Genomic DNA, 20,889 nt, shown 5'->3' with positions numbered 1-20,889 from the left:
TCAGAGGTGGGGTGGAATTGAAACTGGGTTATTGAGGGAGCTCCAGAGTCATCAAGGTAAGTTAGAATACATCCAGTCCAAAATACTGGGAAAGCTGTGATAATTTGGCGTTAACAGTAACAAAGAGATCAAAAGATAGGAATAAACAAATAGAGTCTTACCTTAAGTCATCATTTAACTAGAGTGGGAAAGAGCAGAAAAGATTATTGATCACATTAACTGTATTAGAGGTACATGATGCAGATAAAATGAAAATCAGGTGACAGGTTCCTGTACACCAGCATGAAAGCCTGGACAACTCTTACTTTGGATTATCAACAAGTAAGTTCGGTCTCTTTCGCCCTCTGCAATATTTAACACAGCGGAAATTTGGGAGTCTTAGAAGCCTCACCTGTCTTAGGTTATTTGATGCCCTCAAAATGACTCCTAGAGGGAACAGTGAAGGCCCTAATCGTGGACGCCTGCTTCCTAATACACTGATGTCCTCGTTGTAACAGATTCTTTCTGGTCTGACTCGCGGGTTTGGTCACTGGGGTGGTAACTCCAGATCTAAAGAAAAGCCACACAGTACAACCCGCCTACCAATGTAGGAGATGCAGGAGATCCAGGTTCGAGCCCTGGGTGGGGACGATCCCCTGGAGGAAATGGCAAGCCACTCCAGTGGAGAATGCCACGGACGGAGGAGCCTGGCGGGCTGCAATACACGGGGTCGCAAAGAGTCGGCCAGCACTGAGCACACCCAGGAGAAAATGCAAATCTTCCCTCCCCTGCCCCCGCCTCTCCCAAAGGCTTGATGGGGACCGCTGGGGGCTTTTGGAAGGCTCCCGAAGCCTTCAGCGAGCAGAGGCAAGGGGGATAACCTATCCAAGGATGAGCCGAGGGGGCCTGTGGCCTCCAGAGCCCCGGGCGCGGCCAGCAGCCGCCCGGGGACGTGGGGAGACCGCTCGGCAGGGTCCTGGCCGGGCTGGTCGGCTGACTTACCTCCCCAATGCACAGCCCCATCACCTCTTCCTTCTCCGTGCTCAGAGCGTGATTGAGACACACCAGGAAGGCGTCTGACTCCAGATGGACCGCTTGCACCGCCTGCACCACCTGCACCGCCATCTTGGCCCGGCCCGCTCACGTCCGCCTCCGGCCAGCTCGGCCCTGGCCAACCCGCCGCTCAGCCGGGCCGGGCGGGTTCCGCGGGGGGCGGGGCCTGGGGCGCGGGGTGGGGCGGGGCGGGAGGGCGCGCGGGGGCGGAGCTTGGGACGTGGGAGCAGGGCCTGGGGTGCGGGGTGGGTGGAGGGCGGGCGAGTGGGGGCGGGGCTTGGGGCGGGGCGGGGCGTGGGGCGCGGGGAGGGGCGGGCGGGCGCGCGGGGGCGGAGCTTGGGACGCGGGGGCGGGGCCGGCCCAGCGGTACCTGGGAAACGCCCGCCCCGGTTGAGGCAGGCGTGGCCGTTGGGGCGGAGGGCGGTGGCCGGCCGCGGGCAGGACGTGGGGCCGGGCTCGGGGGGCGGCAGGGAGGCGGCGCTGTCGGGCCGCGGGCGGACGTGGTGTGTGAGGAACGGGCGGACGGCCGGGCCAGCGCCTCCTGCTCGCCGGCGCCCATTTTGCCCGCCCGCCGAGAAGAGCCGTGCGCGGCCTACACGCTCCGGGGACCTCCCGCCAGCGGCATCGCTGCCCCCGCCGGCCTTCTCGCGCCCAGGGGACGCTCTTTGAAAATTGGGTCCCGAGTTAAGGTTTTCTTTTATTTTGTTTCCAAGTTAGGGGCCTTGAATTTGGGACCACTCTTTCATTGGACCACTTCCGGTAACCGGCCGGTAACTTCGGTTCGGTGACCTCGGCTCGGAATGCGCCTCGGCTCTCCCCGGGCTCACGTCCCGATCTCGGCTTGAGTGGCCCGGGGTGGGTGACCTGAAGTTGTAGCCTCGCTGCTCTTGAGGCGGATTAATTAGCCCAAGAAACACTATATTCATGTGAGTAACCTCTTGGCAGAAACAGTGCTACACTGTATCTGAAAAGTATCACTCCTAAGCTTGGTGGCTGCTACTTTCTCCGAAGGCTTTTAGGTATCTCTGTGTTCGATACAGGGAAAGGGAAAGGGGAATTCAAGTTTCGATTTGAGGTCAGATGTATCTCAGATCGCCGCAGATACGCACGAGTTTCCTCAGCTCGCCTTGTCTCTGTGATATCAGACCCGGTGAAATTATACGTAAAAGTCATTTTCTTTGGAGGTGTGATAAACACGCCATAAGGGAAAGTACGCATCTCCCAACTGCCAAGGCTAGAAATTACACGCGGGTTCTTGAACGAGTCTAAATCAAAGACAATCTATGCCGTGCTGCCGCTACAGCCGGTCAGTGCCTGTTGGTTTGACCGGTTTCGTGTGTAGTCTGGGAGCCAGGCGAACAGGCCAGTACTGGAAAGGGAACACGCCCAGGGTGCTGCTGGAGGACGTGTTGATGCTTTGCTCTTCTCCCAAGTCAGTTCCAACCCCAATCTCCCCACAAATAGGGCCAACGTCCCGTGGAACATCTATGCCAGCAACCTCCATTGTTTACCTAAAGTTTAAGAATCATATTGCAGATCCTTCCACTATTCATTTTGCTAATGGTGAAGCAGGGGCGACATTTCAAGTGTGCGATTACATTCGACCTATCCGATTTTGCTCTTAAGCTTCGATTTTACAGCATATATTCTTTTCAATTGCTCTTCGCGGCTAGTGTGCCCTGCGCTGATGGTGCACGAATGGCTGTTATTATTGTTTTCTGATGGGACTTCTTCCGTTTATAACCACTTTTAGGCAGCACTAAAAGAGAAGAAAAACACCTTTTGTCTATGGTTGGTGTTCCTCAATCTCACATTCAACATTGACATTCTCTTTTATAATGCTCATGGGTGTATTAGACAGCTCTAAAGTTTAATTGGAGTAGAAAAAAAAAAAACTACCGACATTTATGTCAAAGTTTATTATGTGCTAGACTACAAAGCATCTCTATGTCTCATATGTGTAAACTGCCCCAGTTGGAACCGGCGTCTGCAACTTCCTAGCTGTGTTACCTCATGCAAGTTAGCTAACTTCTCTGTGCCTTACTTCCGTCATCTTTAAGTGAAGGTAATCGTAGTATCTAATGAGTGATTGTGAAGCTGGCAAGGGTCAATATATATAAGACATGTAGAAACTGCTAAGTAAGTGCTGACAATCATGATCAATATGTTCTTTTATCATTTAACATTTTAGAAAGCTGGAGTGTAGACAGCTTAACTTATCCGAGGTCACAGAGCTAGTAAGTTGCAAAACCAGCATTCATATACAGGCCAGGCTGACTCCAGGGCTGGCATTCTTGATATTAATAACTTCACTCATTGTAATTAGATGAGTTTATTAATTCACTTCAAATAAAATAAGTGTATTCGACTGATTTATGTTTGAAAGCTGTTCAAACACCTGGAAGTTAAGCCAAATTGTAAATTTTTAAAAAGACACAATAATTCATTATATACATGAAAAATAATGGTTTTACTTACATACCTAAGGAAGTCCTTCTTTGTGATCTGTCATCTATTTAAAGTAGTTTACAAACCGCCTTACTAAGAAATAGTCTATCTAGGCCAGTGTGGTCCCTGGTCATATTCAGGTTACCATCAGGGTAACCCCCATGGGGGCAATCTTTCTTAGTGTATTCATGGGTATGCTCAGTCGTTCAGTCATGTCTGACTCTTTGTGACCCCATGGACTGTAGCCTGGCAGGCTCCTCAGCCCATGGAGTTTTCAAGGCAAGAATTCTAGAGTGGGTTGCCATGTCCTCCTCCAGGGGATCTTCCCCACCCAGGGATCAAACCCACGTCTCTTGCATCTCCTGCATTGGCAGGTGAATTCTTTACCACAAGTGCCACCAGGGAAGCCCTACATTCATGGGTAATAAAGGAATATAAACACTTTTTTTGGCCACATCGTGAGGCATGCAGGAACCTTTGTTCCCCAACCAGGGATGGAACCCGTGAGCCCTGAATTGGGAGCACAGACTTAACCACTAGACTGCCAGGGAAATCCCTGTAAACACTTTTTTGAGTCCACTTGAATTTGTATCTGGTAGTATACCTTGAGTTTAGTGCAACAGGGTTATATTCCGTGTATTGTATTGCACTTTGTACCTAAGTTTATCTCGAGGTTTCAGAGATTCATCTTAGTTCACAGGGCCCTGAAGTTTATGCACAAGTGTCATATACAGAAGAATGTTCTCTAGTCAGATAAACTGGAGGGAATGTTAAAGTTTCGTGCCAGTATAACTTGCCAGAGCTTTTATTATCCTTAGGTGCTTTATGCTTCCCTAAGATTCCCAAACTTACTTGACCAAGAAAAAGTTAGGGGCCAACGTTCCAAGGATCACCTCTAGGGAGACTGTGTTCCATTCATACAACCTGTGATTCTGGGGCTGCTAAGTTGCTTCAGTCGTGTCTGACTCTGTGCAACCCCATAGACGGCAGCCCACCAGGCTCCCCCGTCCCTGGGATTCTCCAGGCAAGAACACTGCAGTGGGTTGCCATTTCCTTCTCCAATGCATGAAAGTGAAAATGAAAGTGAAGTCGCTCAGTCGTGTCTGACTCTGGGCGACCCCATGGACTGCAGCCCACCAGGCTCCTCCGTCCATGGGATTTTCCAGGCAAGAGTACTGGAGTGGGGTGCCATTGCCTTCTCTGGTGATTCTGGGGGCTTTGCTCTTAATCCCTCTCACTGAGCCTTTGCATTTCTCAGCTGAGGTTCTTATTGATTTGCATTCACAGGGCAGCTTCTCAGTCCCTTGATCCCTGCAATTGCCTTCCACTGGGCCGTCACATGTCTCCGAGTGGGAGTCCAGGGCTGTATGTTGGGGCTTGTCCCCAGGCTCACCCCACTGATGCCCAGCATGTTGTCCTGTGGGTCACAGCAGTACACGTGGTGCCTTTCCTCTCAGAATATTTTGCAGAGGTTCACAGGCCTCTTGGTAGTGATTCTTCCTAACTTATACCATCCAATTGGTTGGCCCTCTATTCTGCTGGAAATATCTCCTTTCAAAGTCAGGGTAACCAGTAAATGTTTGCTTTTCCTTCAAAACATGTAAATGTCAGTGTGGCAGTCTGTTAGTTGTTGTCAGGGCCTACCTGTGAAGTTGAGATGGCTCTAAAACCCTCAACGCTGGGTTTCTACTTTAAAGGGGGGGGCGGGGGAAACACACCAATTTCTTCTGTATCAAAATTCTGACTTGACTCTCTTTTTGACATTCCTATTTACTGTTTTTCTTTTCTTGGATCACTCCTTTCCAAAGCTGTGGGGTGGGGGACGGGGAAGAGAGGCAGAATAGTTGTGTCTGTGAAATGGAAAAAAAAGGCTTTGAACAAAATAATAGCTATCTAATCGACCCAGAGAATGAACCACTCTCTACCCATGTTTATATGGCCTTTTGTCTGTCTACTCAGCATACCATGTCCATCCACTCCCAGGAACACTGACTAGCATTTGAGGCTCACAGTGCCCCAGTACTGCCCAGTACTGTGTTATTCCTTCTGTCTAGTGCTTATAATACTATATCGGGGTGGGGCGGGGACAGGACTTGTGAAATAAGCAGAGCAAAATGCAAAGTGATTTATAATTAGTGGCCAAAATGTGATTTTAGACATAAATGTTCAGTAGTCATCAGAGGCAAGATGTTTTCATCAAGGAGGCAGACATGTACCCTCTGTGGTCATGGCACTGAGATAGGCAGAGAGGCCTGGGAAGCCATATTATAGGTGAGTGGACAGGGAGAATTCAAGGAGATCCAACCAGTCCATCCTAATGGAGATCAGTCCTGGCTGTTTATTGGAAGGACTGATGTTGAAGCTGAAACCCCAATACTTTGGCCACCTGAAGCAAAGAGCTGACTAGTTGCAAAAGACCCTGATGCTGGGAAAGATTGAGGGCAGGAGGAGAAGGGGACAAAAGAGGATGAGATGGCTGGATGGCATCACCGACTCAATGGACATGAGTTTGGGTAAACTCCGGGAGTTGGTGATGGACAGGCAGGCCCGGTGTGCTGCCGTCCATGGGGTCGCAAAGAGTCAGACACAACTAAGCTGCTGAACTGAACTGGACAGGGAGAACATGGATACAGCACTGGACACAATGAATCTGGTATCGGGGTGAAGTTGGTCTCAAATAATAGTGGTAGTGGCACTGGTTGGCATTGGTGACAGGTGGGATGTACCCACTGAAGAAGAGGAGGAGGTCCAGGATAAGTCATAAGTTTTTAATCTGCAGGATCAGGAGAGGCTGTGTTGCCACTGAGAGAAATTGGGATTTGGTTAAGGAGAAGGCATTCTGCCTTTGATGAGTTTGAAATAAGAGAGCCATATAAGACAAAGGGCTTTCCTTGTAACTCAGTCAGTAAAGAATCTGCCTGCAATGCAGGAGCCCCAGGTTCGATCCCTGGGTTGGGAAGATCCCCTGGAGAAAGGCATGGTGACCCACTCCAATATCCTTGCCTGGGAAATCTCATGGACAGAGAAGCCTGATGGGCTGCAGTCCATGGGGTCACAAAGAGTCAGGCATGACTGAGCAACTAACACTTACTTATAAGACAAAAGGTATGATAGGCTCAGAATCAGGTCCACTCAGGGTACAATGGGCAAAGCAACCATGATGCTCTTAAATCATTCATGCCAATCAAACCATTTCCTCCCTCTCTCAAACATATTTCCACCTACCTTTCAGTGAAGGTAAACTAACAATGTTAAGGAAAAACAACAAATCAGACTCAGCTTGTTCTGGCAAAGGCTCGGTTCAGCTCAGTTAGTTCTCCTCTCGGACTTCACCCTGCATTCTGGCTTCTTGTTTGCTCTTGACAGTCTCATTTTGAGGGTTTAGCAACCTCCCAAGCCGTATTGCAGTCCCTCTCCTACCTAATGGTCAGCCAGTGGGAATAGAAGGCCTCTGTTTTTTTGTAGTGGATTCCCCAATGGCATGTCTGCACCCTGCCCAATGTAGACATCCAGGGAAGCCACCCCGTGATGCTGAAACTTGGCCCCCAAAGGTTCATTCCTGCAAAGTGCAGGTCGAGGTATTGTGAGACCCTGAAATCCGATCCAGAAGTGGGCAGAGGATCCTTACAGTAGAGCTGAGTTTGTGTTACGGAAGATTTGGCCCCAAAGGTGTGCTTCACTTACACCTCTCAAAGAGCAGGTGAGCTTTTCTGCTTTTCTGACTTGGGAAAACAGAATGTAAAGCCACCCGTCTGTGGGAAAATGGGCTTCTGTGACACCCCGAAGCATTAAAATGAAACGAGATGGGTAACCTCTTTTGCTGTCTCTCAACTCTTAATCATCACAATCCCAGACTGTCTTGGAACTGAAACATTCCATGATATGACCTTATATATTTTCACTAAAAAGAAAACTGCCTTTTGGAAATGCCAAAAGGTAATGCCAAGTAAGCTTTCTAAGAAAACTGCTTAACAGGTCGTTTGCCTTTTAAAACAAAATTCTGATTGCCATTTAGAAAGCCACACACATGATTACATGATTTGACCTGCACAGTCTTACCTTTTAAGATGGAAACTGCTTGGAAAGGGCTTTTACTTGGGGACAGATGGCATGCATGCATCTGTTCTACTGCTTTCCTGCCCCAATAAGTGTGTCCTTCTGTGCACTGCTGTGCATACTCCATGGCTCACTACATTTTGTCCGATGCTGTTTGCGGAATGCAAAGACTGCGAGACCACCCCCCCCAACCCCTGGCTTCCCATAGCGCTGTTCCTACATGCCCCCAGAACCCCTTCCCTCCCTGAGTTCTCGAGTGCTTCGCCGTCAGCAGCCTCACCCGAGGTTCTGCCCCAAGTTTCAAACCGGCCACGAGCTTCAGATGCCCCGGGTTCAGTGTAGACGGCGCAAGTAAGCGTCAAAGAGGTTGGCTTCTAGTTGGTGGTTGCTAGTACCAGGTCCCCTGGCTCATGGGTGTGTTCAATCCAAGGCCCAAAGTCACACCTGTGTCCTGTGCACGGGTGCTGCAGGCTTAGGTGGAGAAAAGCAGGGCTAGCATTGGACCCCAAAGCCCAGGATGGCAGGACAGGATGTGGGGGCCCCACCCGATCGCCTCTGGGTTCACCAAGAGGGTGTCTACCGCGACGAGTACCAGCGCACGTGGGTGGCCGTCCTGGAAGAGGTAATTGTTTCTCCTTTGCGGATTTCTTGATCGATTTTTTGCTTTCAAGTACATCCGTTGCACCATCCTGAAGTCTCTGGTTTTCTGTGTGATCGCTTCTCTCCACCAGGAGACGAGCTTCCTAAGGGCCCGAGTTCAGCAAGTTCAGGTTCCTTTAGGTGATGCAGCCAGGCCAAGTCACCTTCTCACCTCCCAGCTACCTCTCATGTGGCAACTCTACCCTGAGGAGCGCTACATGGACAACAACTCTCGCTTGTGGCAAATCCAGCATCATTTAATGGTAGGCCTGTTGCTTAATCATTTTTTTTTTTTTCATTGTCCTGGGCCTCTTATGACAGAGTACTCTATAAACTTTTCTTTTTCTGGCAGGTCAGGGGCGTAGAGGAACTGTTGCTTAAGCTTTTGCCTGATGATTAACCGGGTACGTATTTTCTCTCTCTCCCTGTCCCTACCCTGCTGCTTCTTTTTCGCTCTGATCATGGTGATGTTAATGATCTTTTCTTTTCCACCCCCCTCCCCCCGCCAGGTGCTGGGATTCTAGGAAGAGATGCTCCACTGTTCTGTTCAGTAAATGACAATCACGACATTCACCACTGCAGTGCACCCACCTGTGGGCCTGGGGTGGGGGGGCGTGGGGTGAAAAACTGCTCAAGAACACAGAAGTTTAGAAAGGGCCATGAAGAACATGGAAAGTGGAACTGCAGAGGAAGGGTTATGCAGGTAGAAAGCAAGCCAACACAAGCATGTAGTTAGGATACGTAACTTGCCATTGACTCCTTTGGAAATTGCCATAGACCCGTTAATGGACATCATCCGCTGGACCTGGGATCTGATGAATCCCACAAAAGTCAGCACCTGCTACAGAACAGATGCCCCGATCACCAAGGACTTGGTACTGATTTAGAGAGAAGAGAGCAACTGCTAGCAGCATCAGCATCTCTTTGTCGCTAATTTGCCCTGCAGCAATTCACCTGCCTTTCCTTCTCCCATCCTGTAAATATCCTAGGTTTTGCGCCAGTGTTTCCCATCCCAGTACTGACCTAACTCAGATCTACTGAGAAGTTAGGGGGCTCTGAGGGGAAAAAAAGAGAAAAAGATTATTTGCATTCATGAAATAGCTACCAAGGCTCCTGGGCCTTTTTCCTTTCTGACATGGTGTCTTCACATTATTAGAAATTGCTGATCAGAATCAGGGGCATTTAAGTTTATTCTCTGGTTTCAAATATCTGAAGTTGGTTTCTGTAAGAACTCCACGAAAAATTTTAACTGCTTACCTAGCACCGTTCTCAGGAAGTAGTAATAGCACCGAATATTGCTGATTCACTACCTGATAAAGACATTTCCTGAGTTAAAATACTCATAGCACTTTATGTACGTTAAAAGTAAGGTTTTACTTGTTAAAAAATCTTGGGAATAATAGCTATCATGTGTTCAGTCCTTACTGCCTTCTATGCAGTTTATTGCCTTTATGACATTTAATCCTTCCATCAGTGCTTTCAGGTAGGTATGATCCCTATTTTGCACATCAATAATAAGGAAAAGGCTCAAGGAGTTAAATCATTTATAAAGGTGGTTCTGTAAGTCATAGAGCCGTCAGGTTGCAGCTTTGGCTTCTCTAGCCCAATGTTGGTTTACAGTGGTCAAGATGAGTTGAATTCAAGGGTTTTTTTTCCAAGCTATTTATATCTTCCAAACCAAATGGAATATTACACAAATACAGCATATTCATCCTCTGAACGGGAAGAACGTTGTAGTGTAATTGTTTTCCAGCAATTGTAAGAGCATACTGCTTGTCTCAGAAGAAAATTCCATCTAGAGGGGCTTTAAAGTCTTTATGTATAAAAAACAAAATAAAAATCATTTTTCTTATTTTAGTTTTCTGGATATGCCGCAGAAGGATCCGTGCCAGAAACAAGCCTGTGAAATACAGAAATGTTTACAAGGTAGTACGTTAAATGCTTTTTCTATGTTTCCACTTTATCTGTGAACTAACAAGAAACCAAGTGTTCTTTTTATCATCAGACAATACTAACTCCACTCAGAATATAATATTTCTGTAATTAATTTATCCTCTTTTCCTCATTATATCACCAAAGATGGCAGAAAATAAAGCAAAGATGGCAGAAAATAAGTAATGTGACCTAAGCTTAGGGTTAACAAATCCTGGTTGTACATTTAGAATCACCTGGAGAACTTCAAAAACTTGCCTAGAACAATTAAATCACACTCTCTGCAGCTGGGGTCTGGGTAGGACTCAATCGAAATCATTAACCAGGTGATTTTAATACACAGCCAGAGTTGAGAATCACTAAGATGAGCAAAGTCCTTTTTAAAAAAGACTAGTTTTAAATGTGGAGAAGGCAATGGCAACCCACTCCAGTACTCTTGCCTGGAAAATCCCATGGACGGAGGAGCCTGGTGGGCTGCAGTCCATGGGGTCGCACAGAGTCGGACACGACTGAGCAACTTCACTTTCATTTTCACTTTCATGCATTGGAGAAGGAAATGGCAACCCACTCCAGTATTCTTGCCTGGAGAATCCCAGGGACTGGGGACCCTGGTGGGCTGCCGTCTATGGGGTCGTGCAGAGTCGGACACGACTGAAGCGACTTAGCAGCAGCAGCAGTTCTAAATGGGTTGGTCATACTTTACCAACTCACTTTGGTGGCCGACAACTCACTTTTTAAGAGCAGTCAAGTTAGAAGGTGTGGGGGTGAAAATACAATTGGGATTCAGCAACTAACTCTTAAAGGCAAAAGTTAATTTCAGCTAAAGCATATTTGATATGATTTGTCCATTTTGTTGGACCAAATACTAGAGAATTTTAGTTTTTTTAAATCAGCCAATGATTACTAGCAGAAAGCTACAAGGCTATCTGAATTTGAAAACTGATTTTTTTGATCATTTTTTTCCCATTATTAAAGTAATAGACATGGATGCCCACAAAAACATAAAAATGAAAGAAGAGAAAATGTTCAGAATTCACCCAAAGACTCACCACCAAAGAAAACCCTTGTTTGTGTATTTCCATTGACCTTTAACTTTGATTCTTGGACTTTTCCATTTATGATGCAAGCAATATTTTTTAAATCTTTTAATCTGAAATGTTAATGGAAAATAAGAATGCCATTTTATTCATCCTTTTCTTTCCCTTCTCCAAATTGATGAAAAAGGACGGGGAATTCCCTGGCAGTCCAGTGGTTAGGACTCCATGCTTTCACTACCATGGGCCCAGGTCATCCACCACCTGCCTGCAAAGAATGCTCTTCACAATTTCTTCTCCCAGATAAATTCTTAGGTGATTCTGATTCTTTCCTGATTTAAATTAGCATCATATGGCTAAAGGAGAACACACATCAAGTTAGAGCTGGTTACACCCCCTTGCTACAGTGAGAGCCTGAAGGACTGAAATAGAGACCACTAAATACTCAGTGTATGACAATCGCAACTGAAAGGGCTTTAAATAACATTGACTTAATCCTTTCACCCGTGAGATGGATATAAGCTTTGTAACTTGTCCAGGGTCACAGAACTAGTAAGGGGCACAGTGATGATTGGAACTCCTTTGGTCTGGGTCCAAACCTGGACTTAGCCACCCAACCGTACTCTTGCTAATCAGAATTGTCTTTCCTATCCCAGACTAACTCCCATGCATCCTATTTTAGTAATAGGGAACTCAAATCGACTACAGCTTACCTAGAACCTTTAGATAAAGTCCTCCTAGACTTAGGGTCTATCTTTGGGGCAAATGTTTTATATAAAGGACCTAACAGGAAACATTTTAGGCTTTGGAGGTCAGGAGGTCTTTGGGTAGGTGTATGTGGCTGTGGGTGTGGGTGAGTGTGGGTGTGTGTTTACAACCTTCTATAAAAACCATTCTTAGCTCATGCATGGGAAGTCGTTTCAGTCATGTCTGACTCTGTGCAACCCATTGGACTATAGCCCACCAGGCTCCTCTGTCCATGGGATTCTCCAGGCAAGAATACTAGAGTGGGTTGCCATGCCCTTCCCCAGGGGATCTTCCCAACCCAGGGATCGAACCTGCATCTCTCATGTCTACTGCATTGGCTGGTGGGTTCTTTACCACTAGTGCCACCTGGGAACCCCCCAAATAAATTTATTCTTAGCTCAGCTGTTAAAAAGGCTGAAGCTGCAGTTTCTCAACCCCTAATGCAAAGGTTTGTTTGGGAACATCCAGCAGCCACCTTAAACTGAGTGCAAACTAATGTGCAAGGGATGAGTGACTCCTCCCTAAAAAAAAGAGAGGAGGTTAGAAACCACTGCCCTAGAAAAAGGCACATAAGTAATCAGCCTTAAAGAAAAGGAAATTAGATGTGAAAATATCTTCTGAGCACTTTGTAAATCATACTTTTCTTCCTTATTAAGCTGTCGATGGGTCTCTAAATCAGAAAGAATTCAGTGGATGTGGTTACATCCTCTTTCTTCCATGTCTGTAGGCACATTAAGGTGAAAAGGACTGGGAAGTTCAGGTCTCAACGTCCCTGTGCCTGAGTTCTATAAGATCATGACTAGGGTCTGCCTGTCTGTTTTTCAGCCAACAACTACATGGAATCTAAGTGTCAGGCTGTCATCGAAGAACTGCGTAAGTGTTGTGCTCGATATCCCAAGGGAAGATCTCTCATCTGCTCAGGATTTGAGAAAGAAGAGGAAGAAAAGCAGACACTGAAGTGCACACCACAGTAAAGTTCTGCCGAGAACCAAAACGCTGCTCTACGTTTCCACCATGCGGGTTTTATTTATCCTCCTGACTCTTTCTTCAGGCCAGGTAGCAGCAAATATCCAATGAAAAAGTCAACTATAAAAGTTAATATGCCATCTATGCAGAACAAATATAAATATATTGAACAAATGTGTAGAATGGGATAAAACAGCTGCTAAAATAAATCTTTTCAGTGAACATTTTTGGTTTGATATATGTGATGTTTTGCTTTCTTGTTACTAAAGGCAGACTTGACTGCTTGTTTGAAAGGTGATAATGGAGGGTCAAGTGTCAGTAGAAAAGCAGGCAAGCTGGGGAGGAGGTAGACTCTTGTCCTCACTCCAATTCTGAAGATTCTGATCAGCCATGACAGTTTTTAAAGGGAAAAGGGGGAAGAATCTCAGGGAATCATTTAAGCAGGAGGTTGGCTTCTGCATCCTTCTCCTTTGTGTGCAGACTAGCTGACTCTTCAGATGTTATCTTATTGGCAGGATTACTTATGGGGGCTACTGGGGGTGGAGGCCTACCTACTTCTGTCTAGGAAAAGAATCAACAAGTTAGGCGAGGCATGGCATGCATTCAGGACACATAAGTCAGGAGTTTGCTTAAATTGCCTGGTGATTCATTCCTATGATCAGGTTCTTTTAAGGTTACAGGGGAACCAAAAATGGGCAAATAGGAAAAGGGCAAAAGAGCTGCTTTCTTTATAACAAAATATATATTTGGTCTTTATCTCCATTCTTTGCACTGTGCTCCTAAAACTCTTAGAATTTCCTAAGTGATAAGTGCAATCAGGGAAAGAAAAGAGGAACTAAGGAGCCTCTTGATGAGGGTGAAAGAGGAGAGTGAAAAGGCTGGCTTAAAACTCAACATTCAAAAAACTAAAATCATGGCATCCAGACCCAACATTTCATGGCAAAGAGATGGGGAAAAAGTGCAAACAGTGACAGATTTTCTTTTCTTGGGCTCCAAAGTCACTGAGGACAGTACTGCAGCCATGAAATTAAAGGACACTTGCTCTTTGCAAGAAAAGCTATGACAAACCTAGACAGTGTATCAAAAAGCAGGGACGTCACTTTGCCAACAAAGCTGCGTATAGTCAAAGCTATGGTTTTTCCAGTAATCATGTACAGATGTGAGAGTTGGACCGTAAAGAAGGCTGAGCACTGAAGATGATGCTTTCATACTGTTGTGCTGGAGAAGACTCTTGAGAGTTCCTTGGACTGCAAAGAGATCAAATCAGTCCATCCTAAAGGAAATCAACCCTGAATATGCATTGGAAGGACTGATGCTGAAGCTCCAATACTTTGGCCATCTGATGCAAAGAGCTGACTCATTGGAAAGACTGAGGGCAGGAGGAGATGAGGGCAACAGAGGATGAGATGGCTGGATGGCATCACTGACTCAATGAACATGAGTTTCAGCAAACTCTGGAAGACACACACCAGGGAATCCTGGCGTGCTGCAGTTGGAGCACACCAGTTGGAGAAGGAAATGGCAACCCACTCCAGTATTCTTGCCTGGAGAATCCCAGGGATGGGGGAGCCTGGTGGGCTGCCGTCTATGGGGTCACACAGAGTTGGACACGACTGAAGCGACTTAGCAGCAGCAGCAGCAGATAACTTTAGGATAGGGGCTGGTTGCCAGGGGAACCATGCTGCAATGTTAGAGGGTTGTAACTTTCAGTTTCCACCCCCACCCTGACCTCTGAGGAGGGAATATGGGTGAGAGGCTGAATAAGACTAAGTTCAGTCACCAATGACCAATGATTTGGTCAATTGTGACTTGTCACAATCAATGGTGATCTTGGTGACTTGTTAAAAGATCACAGAAAGACTTCCCTGGTGGCGCAGTGGATAAGAATCCACCTGCCAATGCAGGAGATGAAGATTCAAGCCCGGATTCGGGAAGATCCCACATGCTGAGGAGCAACTAAGTCCATGTACCACAACTGCTGAAGCCTGAGTGCCCTAGAGCCTGTGTCCCATGAGAGAAGCCACCACAATGAGAAACTCATGCACTGCAGCTAGAGAGTAGCCCCTGCTTGCCGCAACTAGAGAAAAGCCCATGCAACAATGAAGACCCAGCACAACTTAAATGAATAAATAATTTACCAAAAAAAAAATCACCGAAAAATAACAAAGTCAATTAATCATCAAAGTAGTAATTAATGATCCCTGGTGGCTCAGACGGTAACGCGTCTGTCTATAATGTGGGAGACCCGGGTTCAATCCCTGGGTTGGGGAGATCCCCTGGAGAAGGAAATGGCAATCCACTCCAGGACTATTTCCTGGAAAATCCCATGGACAGAGGAGCCTGGTAGGCTACAGTCCATGGGGTCGCAAAGAGTCAGACACGACTGAGCAACTTCACTATCACTATAGTAATTAATGAACGTTTTTTGCACACACACCAAAAAGACAGTTTGTAAACACAGAGCACTTAAACCAAAACATGGGATGAGGCCCAGGGGTGTACTGTTATAAAATAGTTTACATAGCATGACAGCAGTGACTGTTTTTGCTTCGCAGTGACTGCTTATGTTATTAGAATTTTCCTAAACGGTAGGGAATTGGTCAGTGGTTACCTCATATCAGCCTTGGAAAACAGTTCAGCTTTGTCTTACGATTTTCAGAAGCATAAGCAAGAAATGACCTAGGTCAGATTAGTCTCCCAAAGTTAAATTAAGCCTTGCTTGTGTGACTAAACTGGTTTTGTCTGCTCAAGGAGTTTTCAAGGCTAGTCTCAGTTTCTCCTTCTTATTTCTTTAATTTTTATTGAAGTATGGTTGATTTACAATGTGTTAATTTCTGTGATACAGCAAACTGATTCAGATATACACATATATATATTTTTTCATATTCTTTTCCTTTATGGTTTATCACAGGATACTGAATATAGTTCCCTGTGCTATACATTGGGACCTTGTTGTTTATCCATCATAAATATAATAGTTTTGCATCTACCGAGTCCCAAACTCCCAGTCTCATCCCCCACCCTTGGCAACCTCAGGTCTGTTCTCTGTGTCCATGAGTCTCCTGCTTTGCAGATAGGTTCCTCTGTGCCATATTTTAGATTCTACATATAAGTGATATCATATGGTGTTTGTCTTTTCCTGACTTTCTTCACTTAGTATGATAATCTCTAGGTCCATCCACGTTGCTACAAATGGCAAAATTCCATTTCTTTTTATTGCTGAGTAGTAAGTAGTCCACTGCGTAAGTATCACATCTTTATCCATTCAGTGGATGTTTAGATTGTTTCCATGTCTTGGCTATTATGAATAGTGCTGCTATGAACATAGGGGTACATGTATCTTTTCAAATTAGAGTTGTCATATTTTTCGGATATATGCCCAAGAGTGTTGCTGGATCATATGGTAGCTCTATTGTTAGTTTTTTGAGGAACCTCCATACTGTTTTCCATAGCAGCTGTACCAACTTTCATTCCACCAACAGTATAGGAGGGCTCTCACTCCCTTTTCTCCACACGCTCTCCAGCATTTGTTATTTGTGACTTTTTTTTTTTTTTTTGGCCACACTGTACGACTTACAGGATCTTAGTTCCCCAACCAGGGGTTGAACCCATTCCCTTAAGTGTGGAGTCCTAACCACTGGGATGCCAGGGAATTCCCTGTTATTTGTAGGCTTTTTAATGGTGGCCACTCTGACTGATGTGAGGTAGTACCTTATGGTAGTTTTGATTGGCATTTCTCTAATAATTAGCAATGTTGATCATCTTTTCTTATCATGTTTTCATGTGCCTATTGCCCATCTGTATGTCTTCTTTGGAGAAATGTCTATTTAGATCTTCTCCCCATTTTTCAACTGGGACATTGGTTTTTTTCTTATTGAGTTGTATGAACTCTTTGTATATTCTGGAAATTAAGCCCTTGTTTGGTTGCACCATTTTCAAATATTTTCTCCCAGTCTGTAAGTTGTGTTTTCATTTTGTTTGTGGTTTCCTTTGCTGTGCAAAACCTTACAAGTTTCATTAGGTCCCACTGTTTATTTTTGCTTTTATTTCTTTTGCCTTGGGAGACCGACCTAAGAAAACATTGAAATAATTAATGTCAGAGAATGTTTTGCCTATGAGCTCTTCTAGGAGTTCTATGGTGTCATGTTTTATGTTTAAGTCCTTAAGCCATTTTGAATTTATTTTTATATATGGTGAGAGGATGTGTTCCAACTTCATTGATTTACATGTGGCTGTTCAGCTTTCCCAGCACCACTTCCTGAAGAAACTGTCTTTTCCACATTGTGTATTCTTACCTCCTTTGTTGAAGATTAATTGACCATTAGGGCTTCTCAGGTGGCTGAGTGGTAAAGAATCCACCTGCCAATGCAAGAGACACAGGAGACCTGGGTTTGATCCCTGGGTTGGGAAGATCTGCTGGAGAAGGAAATGGCAACCTACTGCAGTATGCTTGCCTGGAGAATCCCATGGACAGAGGAGCCTGGCAGGCTGTGTAGTCCATGGGGTCACAAAGAGTCAGACACGACTAAGTGACTGAGTACACATTTTACACGATTGACCACAGGTGTATAGGTTTTTTTATGGGCTCTCTATTCTGTTCCATTGATCTATATGTCTGTTTTTGTGTCAATATCATGCTATTTTGACTACTGTAGCTTTGTAATACTGTCTCAAGTTTGGGAGGGCTATGCCTCCTGCTTGGTTTTTTTTGTTTGTTTGTTTAGGATTGCTTTGGTAATTCTGGGTCTTTTATGGTTCCAAATGAATTTTAAGATTATTTGTTCTAGTTTAGTGAAAAATATAATGGGTAATTTGTTTGATAGTGATCACATTAAATCTGTAGATTCCTTTGGGTAGTATGGCCATTTTAACAATATTAATTCTTTCAATCCAAGAGCATGGGATATCTTTCTATTTCCTTGAATCATCTTCAATTTCCTCTGTTAATATTTTTTTGTGCTAAGTTACTTCAGTTGTGTCCAACTCTTTGTGACCCTATGAACTGTAGCCCACCAGGCTCTTCTGTCCATGGGATTCTCCAGGCAAGAGTACTCGAGTTGGTTGCCACGCCCTCCTCCAGGGGACCTTCTGGACCCAGGGATCGAACCCACGTCTCCTATGGCTCCTGCATTGCAGGGGAATTCTTTATCACTGAGCCACCAGGGAAGTGGAACTAAAAGGATGTTCTTTTAGTTCTCAGCATATATCTTTCACCTACTTGGTCAGGTTTATTCCTAAGTATTTTTTAAATGTAATTTTAAAACAGATTGTTTACCTTCCCTTTCTGATATTTCATTGTTAGTGTAAAGAAATGCAAACAATTTCTCCCCCGCAACCCGCCCCACCCCGCTCCCTCCTCCACTCCCTGAAACTGATTTCTGTATGTTAATCTTAAATCCTGCTGCTGCTGCTAAGTCGCTTCAGTCATGTCCGACTCTGTGCGACCCCATAGACAGCAGCCCATCAGGCTCCACCATCCCTGGGATTCTCCAGGCAAGAACACTGGAGTGGGTTGCCATTTCCTTCTCCAAATCCTGCTGCTATGCTGCTATGTCACTTCAGTCGTGTCCGACTCTGTGTGACCCCATAGACGGCAGCCCACCAGGCTCCTCCGTCCCTGGGATTCTCCAGGCAAGAACACTGGAGTGGGCTGCCATTTCCTTCTCCAATGCATGAAAGTGAAAAGTGAAAGTGAAGTCACTCAGTCGTGTCTGACTCTGTGTGACCCCATGGACTGCAGCCTACCAGGCTCCTCTGCCCATGGGATTTTCCAGGCAAGAGTACTGGAGTGGGGTGCCATTGCCTTCTCCCCAAATCCTGCTACCTTGCTGAATTTGTTGATCAGTTCTAGTAGTTTTTGTGTGGAGTCTTTAGGGTTTTCTGCATATATATATATATCATGTCACCTGTATACAATGGCAGTTTTACCCATTTCCCTACCAATTTGAATACTTTTTCTTTCTCTTATCTGATTGCTGTGGCTAGGAATTCAAATATAATGTTAAGAGAAGTAAGAGGGTTTCCTTGTCTTGTTTCAAATTTTAGTGGGAAGGCTTTCAGCTTTTCACCACTGAGTATTAGATTAGCTGTGGGTTTGTCACAAATAGCTTTTATTATGTTGAGGTATGTTCCCTCTATACCCACATTGGTAAGAGTTTTAATCATAAATGGATGTTGAATTTTATTTCATTTTTTTCTGCATCTATTGAGATGATCATGTGGTTTTTGTCCTTTGTTGACGTGTTATATCACACTGATTTGTGCATACTGAACCATCTTTGTGACCCTGGGATGAATCCATCTTGGTCATGGTGTATGATATTTCTTTTTGTGTTGCTGGATTCAGTTAGCTAATACTTCATTGAGAATTTTTGCATCTATATTCATCAAAGATATTGGAGTGACTGTTTCTTTTTTGGTAGTGTCTTTGTCTCGTTTCAGTATCAGGTGATGGTGGCTTCATAAAATGATTTTGGAAGTGTTCCATCCTCTTATCTTTTGGAAAACTTTGAGAAGGATCAGTATAAGAGCTTCTTTGCATATTTGGTAGAACTCACCTATGAAGCCATCTGGTCCTGAACTTTTGTTTGTAGGGAGTGTTTTGGATTTGTTTTTATTATAGATTCTATTTCATTTCTGATGATTGGTCTTTTCAAGTTGTCTTTTTTTCTATTTCTTCTTGATTCAGTTTTGGTGGGCTGTATGTTTCTAAAAAATTGTCCATTTCATCTAGGTTGTCAAATTCATTGGCATATAATTGCTCATAGTATTTTCTTATGGGTTTTTTTTTTTTTTTTTGTATTTCTGCAGTATGAGTTATCGGAGAAGGCAATGGCACCCCACTCCAGTACTCTTGCCTGGAAAATCCCATGGATGGAGGAGCCTGGTGGGCTACAGTCCATGGGGTTGCTAAGAGTCTGACATGACTGAGCAACTTCACTTTCACTTTTCACTTTCCTGCATTGGAGAAGGAAATGGCAACCCACTCCAGTGTTCTTGCCTGGAGAATCCCAGGGACGGAGGAGCCTGGTGGGCTGCCATCTATGAGGTCGCACAGAGTCGGACACGACTGAAGCAACTTAGCAGCAGCAGCAGTAGCAGGGTTTATCTGGAGAAGGCAATGGCACCCCACTCCAGTACTCTTGCCTGGAAAATCCCATGGATGAAGGATCCTGAAGGGCTACAGTCCATGGGGTCTCGAAGAGTCAGACATGACTGAGCGACTTCACTTTCACTTTTCACTTTCCTGCATTGGAGAAGGAAATGGCAACTCACTCCAGTGTTCTTGCCTGGAGAATCCCAGGGACGGGAGAGCCTGGTGGGCTACCGTCTATGGGGTTGCACAGAGTCGGACACGACTGAAGCGACTAAGCAGCAGCAGCAGCAGTATGAGTTATATAGTTTTTCCTCTTTCATTTCTTATTTTGTCTATTTATTTTCTCTCTTCTTGATGAGCTTGGTCAGAGGTTTGTCAATTTTCTATACCCTTTCAAAGAACCAATTCTTGGTTTTATTGACTTTTTAAATTTTGAAATCTTTATTTCCTCTCTGATCTTTATTATCTCCTTCCTTATGCTGACTTTAGGTTTTGTTTTTTCTTTTTCTAAGTCTTTTAGGTGGTGAGTTCGGTTGTTTGAGATTTTTCTTGTTTTTAAAGAAGACCTGTACTACTATGAACTTCCCTGTAAGAATGCTTTTGCTATATCCCATAGATTTTGTATGGCTATGTTTTCATGGTTATTTGCCTCAAGGAATTTTTAATTTCTTCTTTGATTTCATTGTTGATCCATTGGTTTTTTAGTATCATGTTGTTTAGCCTCCATGTAGTCATTTTTTACTCATTTCCTTTTCTGTGGTTGATTTCTAGTTTCATGCCATTGTCGTTAGAAAAGATAATTTCTATCTCTTAAATTTATTGAGGCTTGTTTTGTGCCCTAGTTTTTGGTCAGTCCTAGAGAATGTTCCCTGTGCACTTGAGAAGAATGTGTATTCTGGGTTTTTTTGGATGTAATGTCCTGAAAATATAAATTGAGTG

General features: G+C 44.9%; 3 protein-coding genes across 9 annotated transcripts in view; 2 read left to right on the top strand and 1 right to left on the bottom strand.

Moving 5' to 3' along the window:
* Nucleotides 1–1,190, bottom strand: part of BRCC3 (BRCA1/BRCA2-containing complex subunit 3) — a 79,397-nt gene extending 78,207 nt beyond the window's left edge. For 2 of the 4 annotated variants that reach the window (XM_086385909.1, XM_086385911.1), the window contains exons 1-2: nucleotides 982–1,190; nucleotides 162–178 (exon numbers count right to left, since the gene is read on the bottom strand). In XM_086385909.1, the coding sequence (XP_086242035.1) occupies nucleotides 162–178; nucleotides 982–1,104 (140 nt within the window). In that variant the 5' untranslated portion in view covers nucleotides 1,105–1,190. Of the gene's footprint in view, nucleotides 1–161; nucleotides 179–391; nucleotides 460–981 lie in introns of those variants that run through there. The other 2 variants (XM_086385910.1, XM_086385912.1) reach the window with 2 other exon arrangements.
* A 629-nt stretch (nucleotides 1,191–1,819) lies between these two features.
* On the top strand, nucleotides 1,820–10,060 carry MTCP1 (mature T cell proliferation 1). Of its 2 annotated transcripts, none has more exons than XM_086385904.1 (5): nucleotides 1,820–1,958; nucleotides 8,007–8,158; nucleotides 8,268–8,438; nucleotides 8,528–8,579; nucleotides 8,685–9,253. In XM_086385904.1, the coding sequence occupies exons 2-4, from the start codon at nucleotides 8,054–8,056 to the stop codon at nucleotides 8,573–8,575; spliced, it is 324 nt and encodes a 107-aa protein (XP_086242030.1). In that variant the 5' UTR covers nucleotides 1,820–1,958; nucleotides 8,007–8,053; the 3' UTR covers nucleotides 8,576–8,579; nucleotides 8,685–9,253. The 2 variants fall into 2 exon arrangements, with proteins under 2 accessions (XP_086242030.1, XP_086242031.1); XM_086385905.1 differs by lacking the exon at nucleotides 1,820–1,958 and adding an exon at nucleotides 10,034–10,060 and having other exon boundaries at nucleotides 3,257–8,158; nucleotides 8,685–8,725.
* Nucleotides 1,886–13,076, top strand: CMC4 (C-X9-C motif containing 4). 3 transcript variants are annotated; one of them, XM_086385908.1, is made up of 3 exons: nucleotides 1,886–1,958; nucleotides 10,034–10,101; nucleotides 12,714–13,076. In XM_086385908.1, the coding sequence occupies exons 2-3, from the start codon at nucleotides 10,044–10,046 to the stop codon at nucleotides 12,860–12,862; spliced, it is 207 nt and encodes a 68-aa protein (XP_086242034.1). In that variant the 5' UTR covers nucleotides 1,886–1,958; nucleotides 10,034–10,043; the 3' UTR covers nucleotides 12,863–13,076. The 3 variants fall into 3 exon arrangements, with proteins under 3 accessions (XP_086242034.1, XP_086242033.1, XP_086242032.1); XM_086385907.1 differs by lacking the exon at nucleotides 1,886–1,958 and adding an exon at nucleotides 8,914–9,050; XM_086385906.1 differs by lacking the exon at nucleotides 1,886–1,958 and adding an exon at nucleotides 9,185–9,658.
* The last annotated feature ends 7,813 nt before the right edge of the window (nucleotides 13,077–20,889 follow it).

The sequence above is a fragment of the Bos grunniens genome, chromosome X (genome assembly GCF_055505025.1).
Source record: "Bos grunniens cultivar Pamir isolate PY7600 chromosome X, Bosgru_T2T1.0, whole genome shotgun sequence".
Taxonomy (NCBI): domain Eukaryota; kingdom Metazoa; phylum Chordata; class Mammalia; order Artiodactyla; family Bovidae; genus Bos; species Bos grunniens.
The sequence above is the reverse complement of the archived record's forward strand: the minus strand, read 5'-3'. Positions and strand labels throughout refer to the sequence as shown.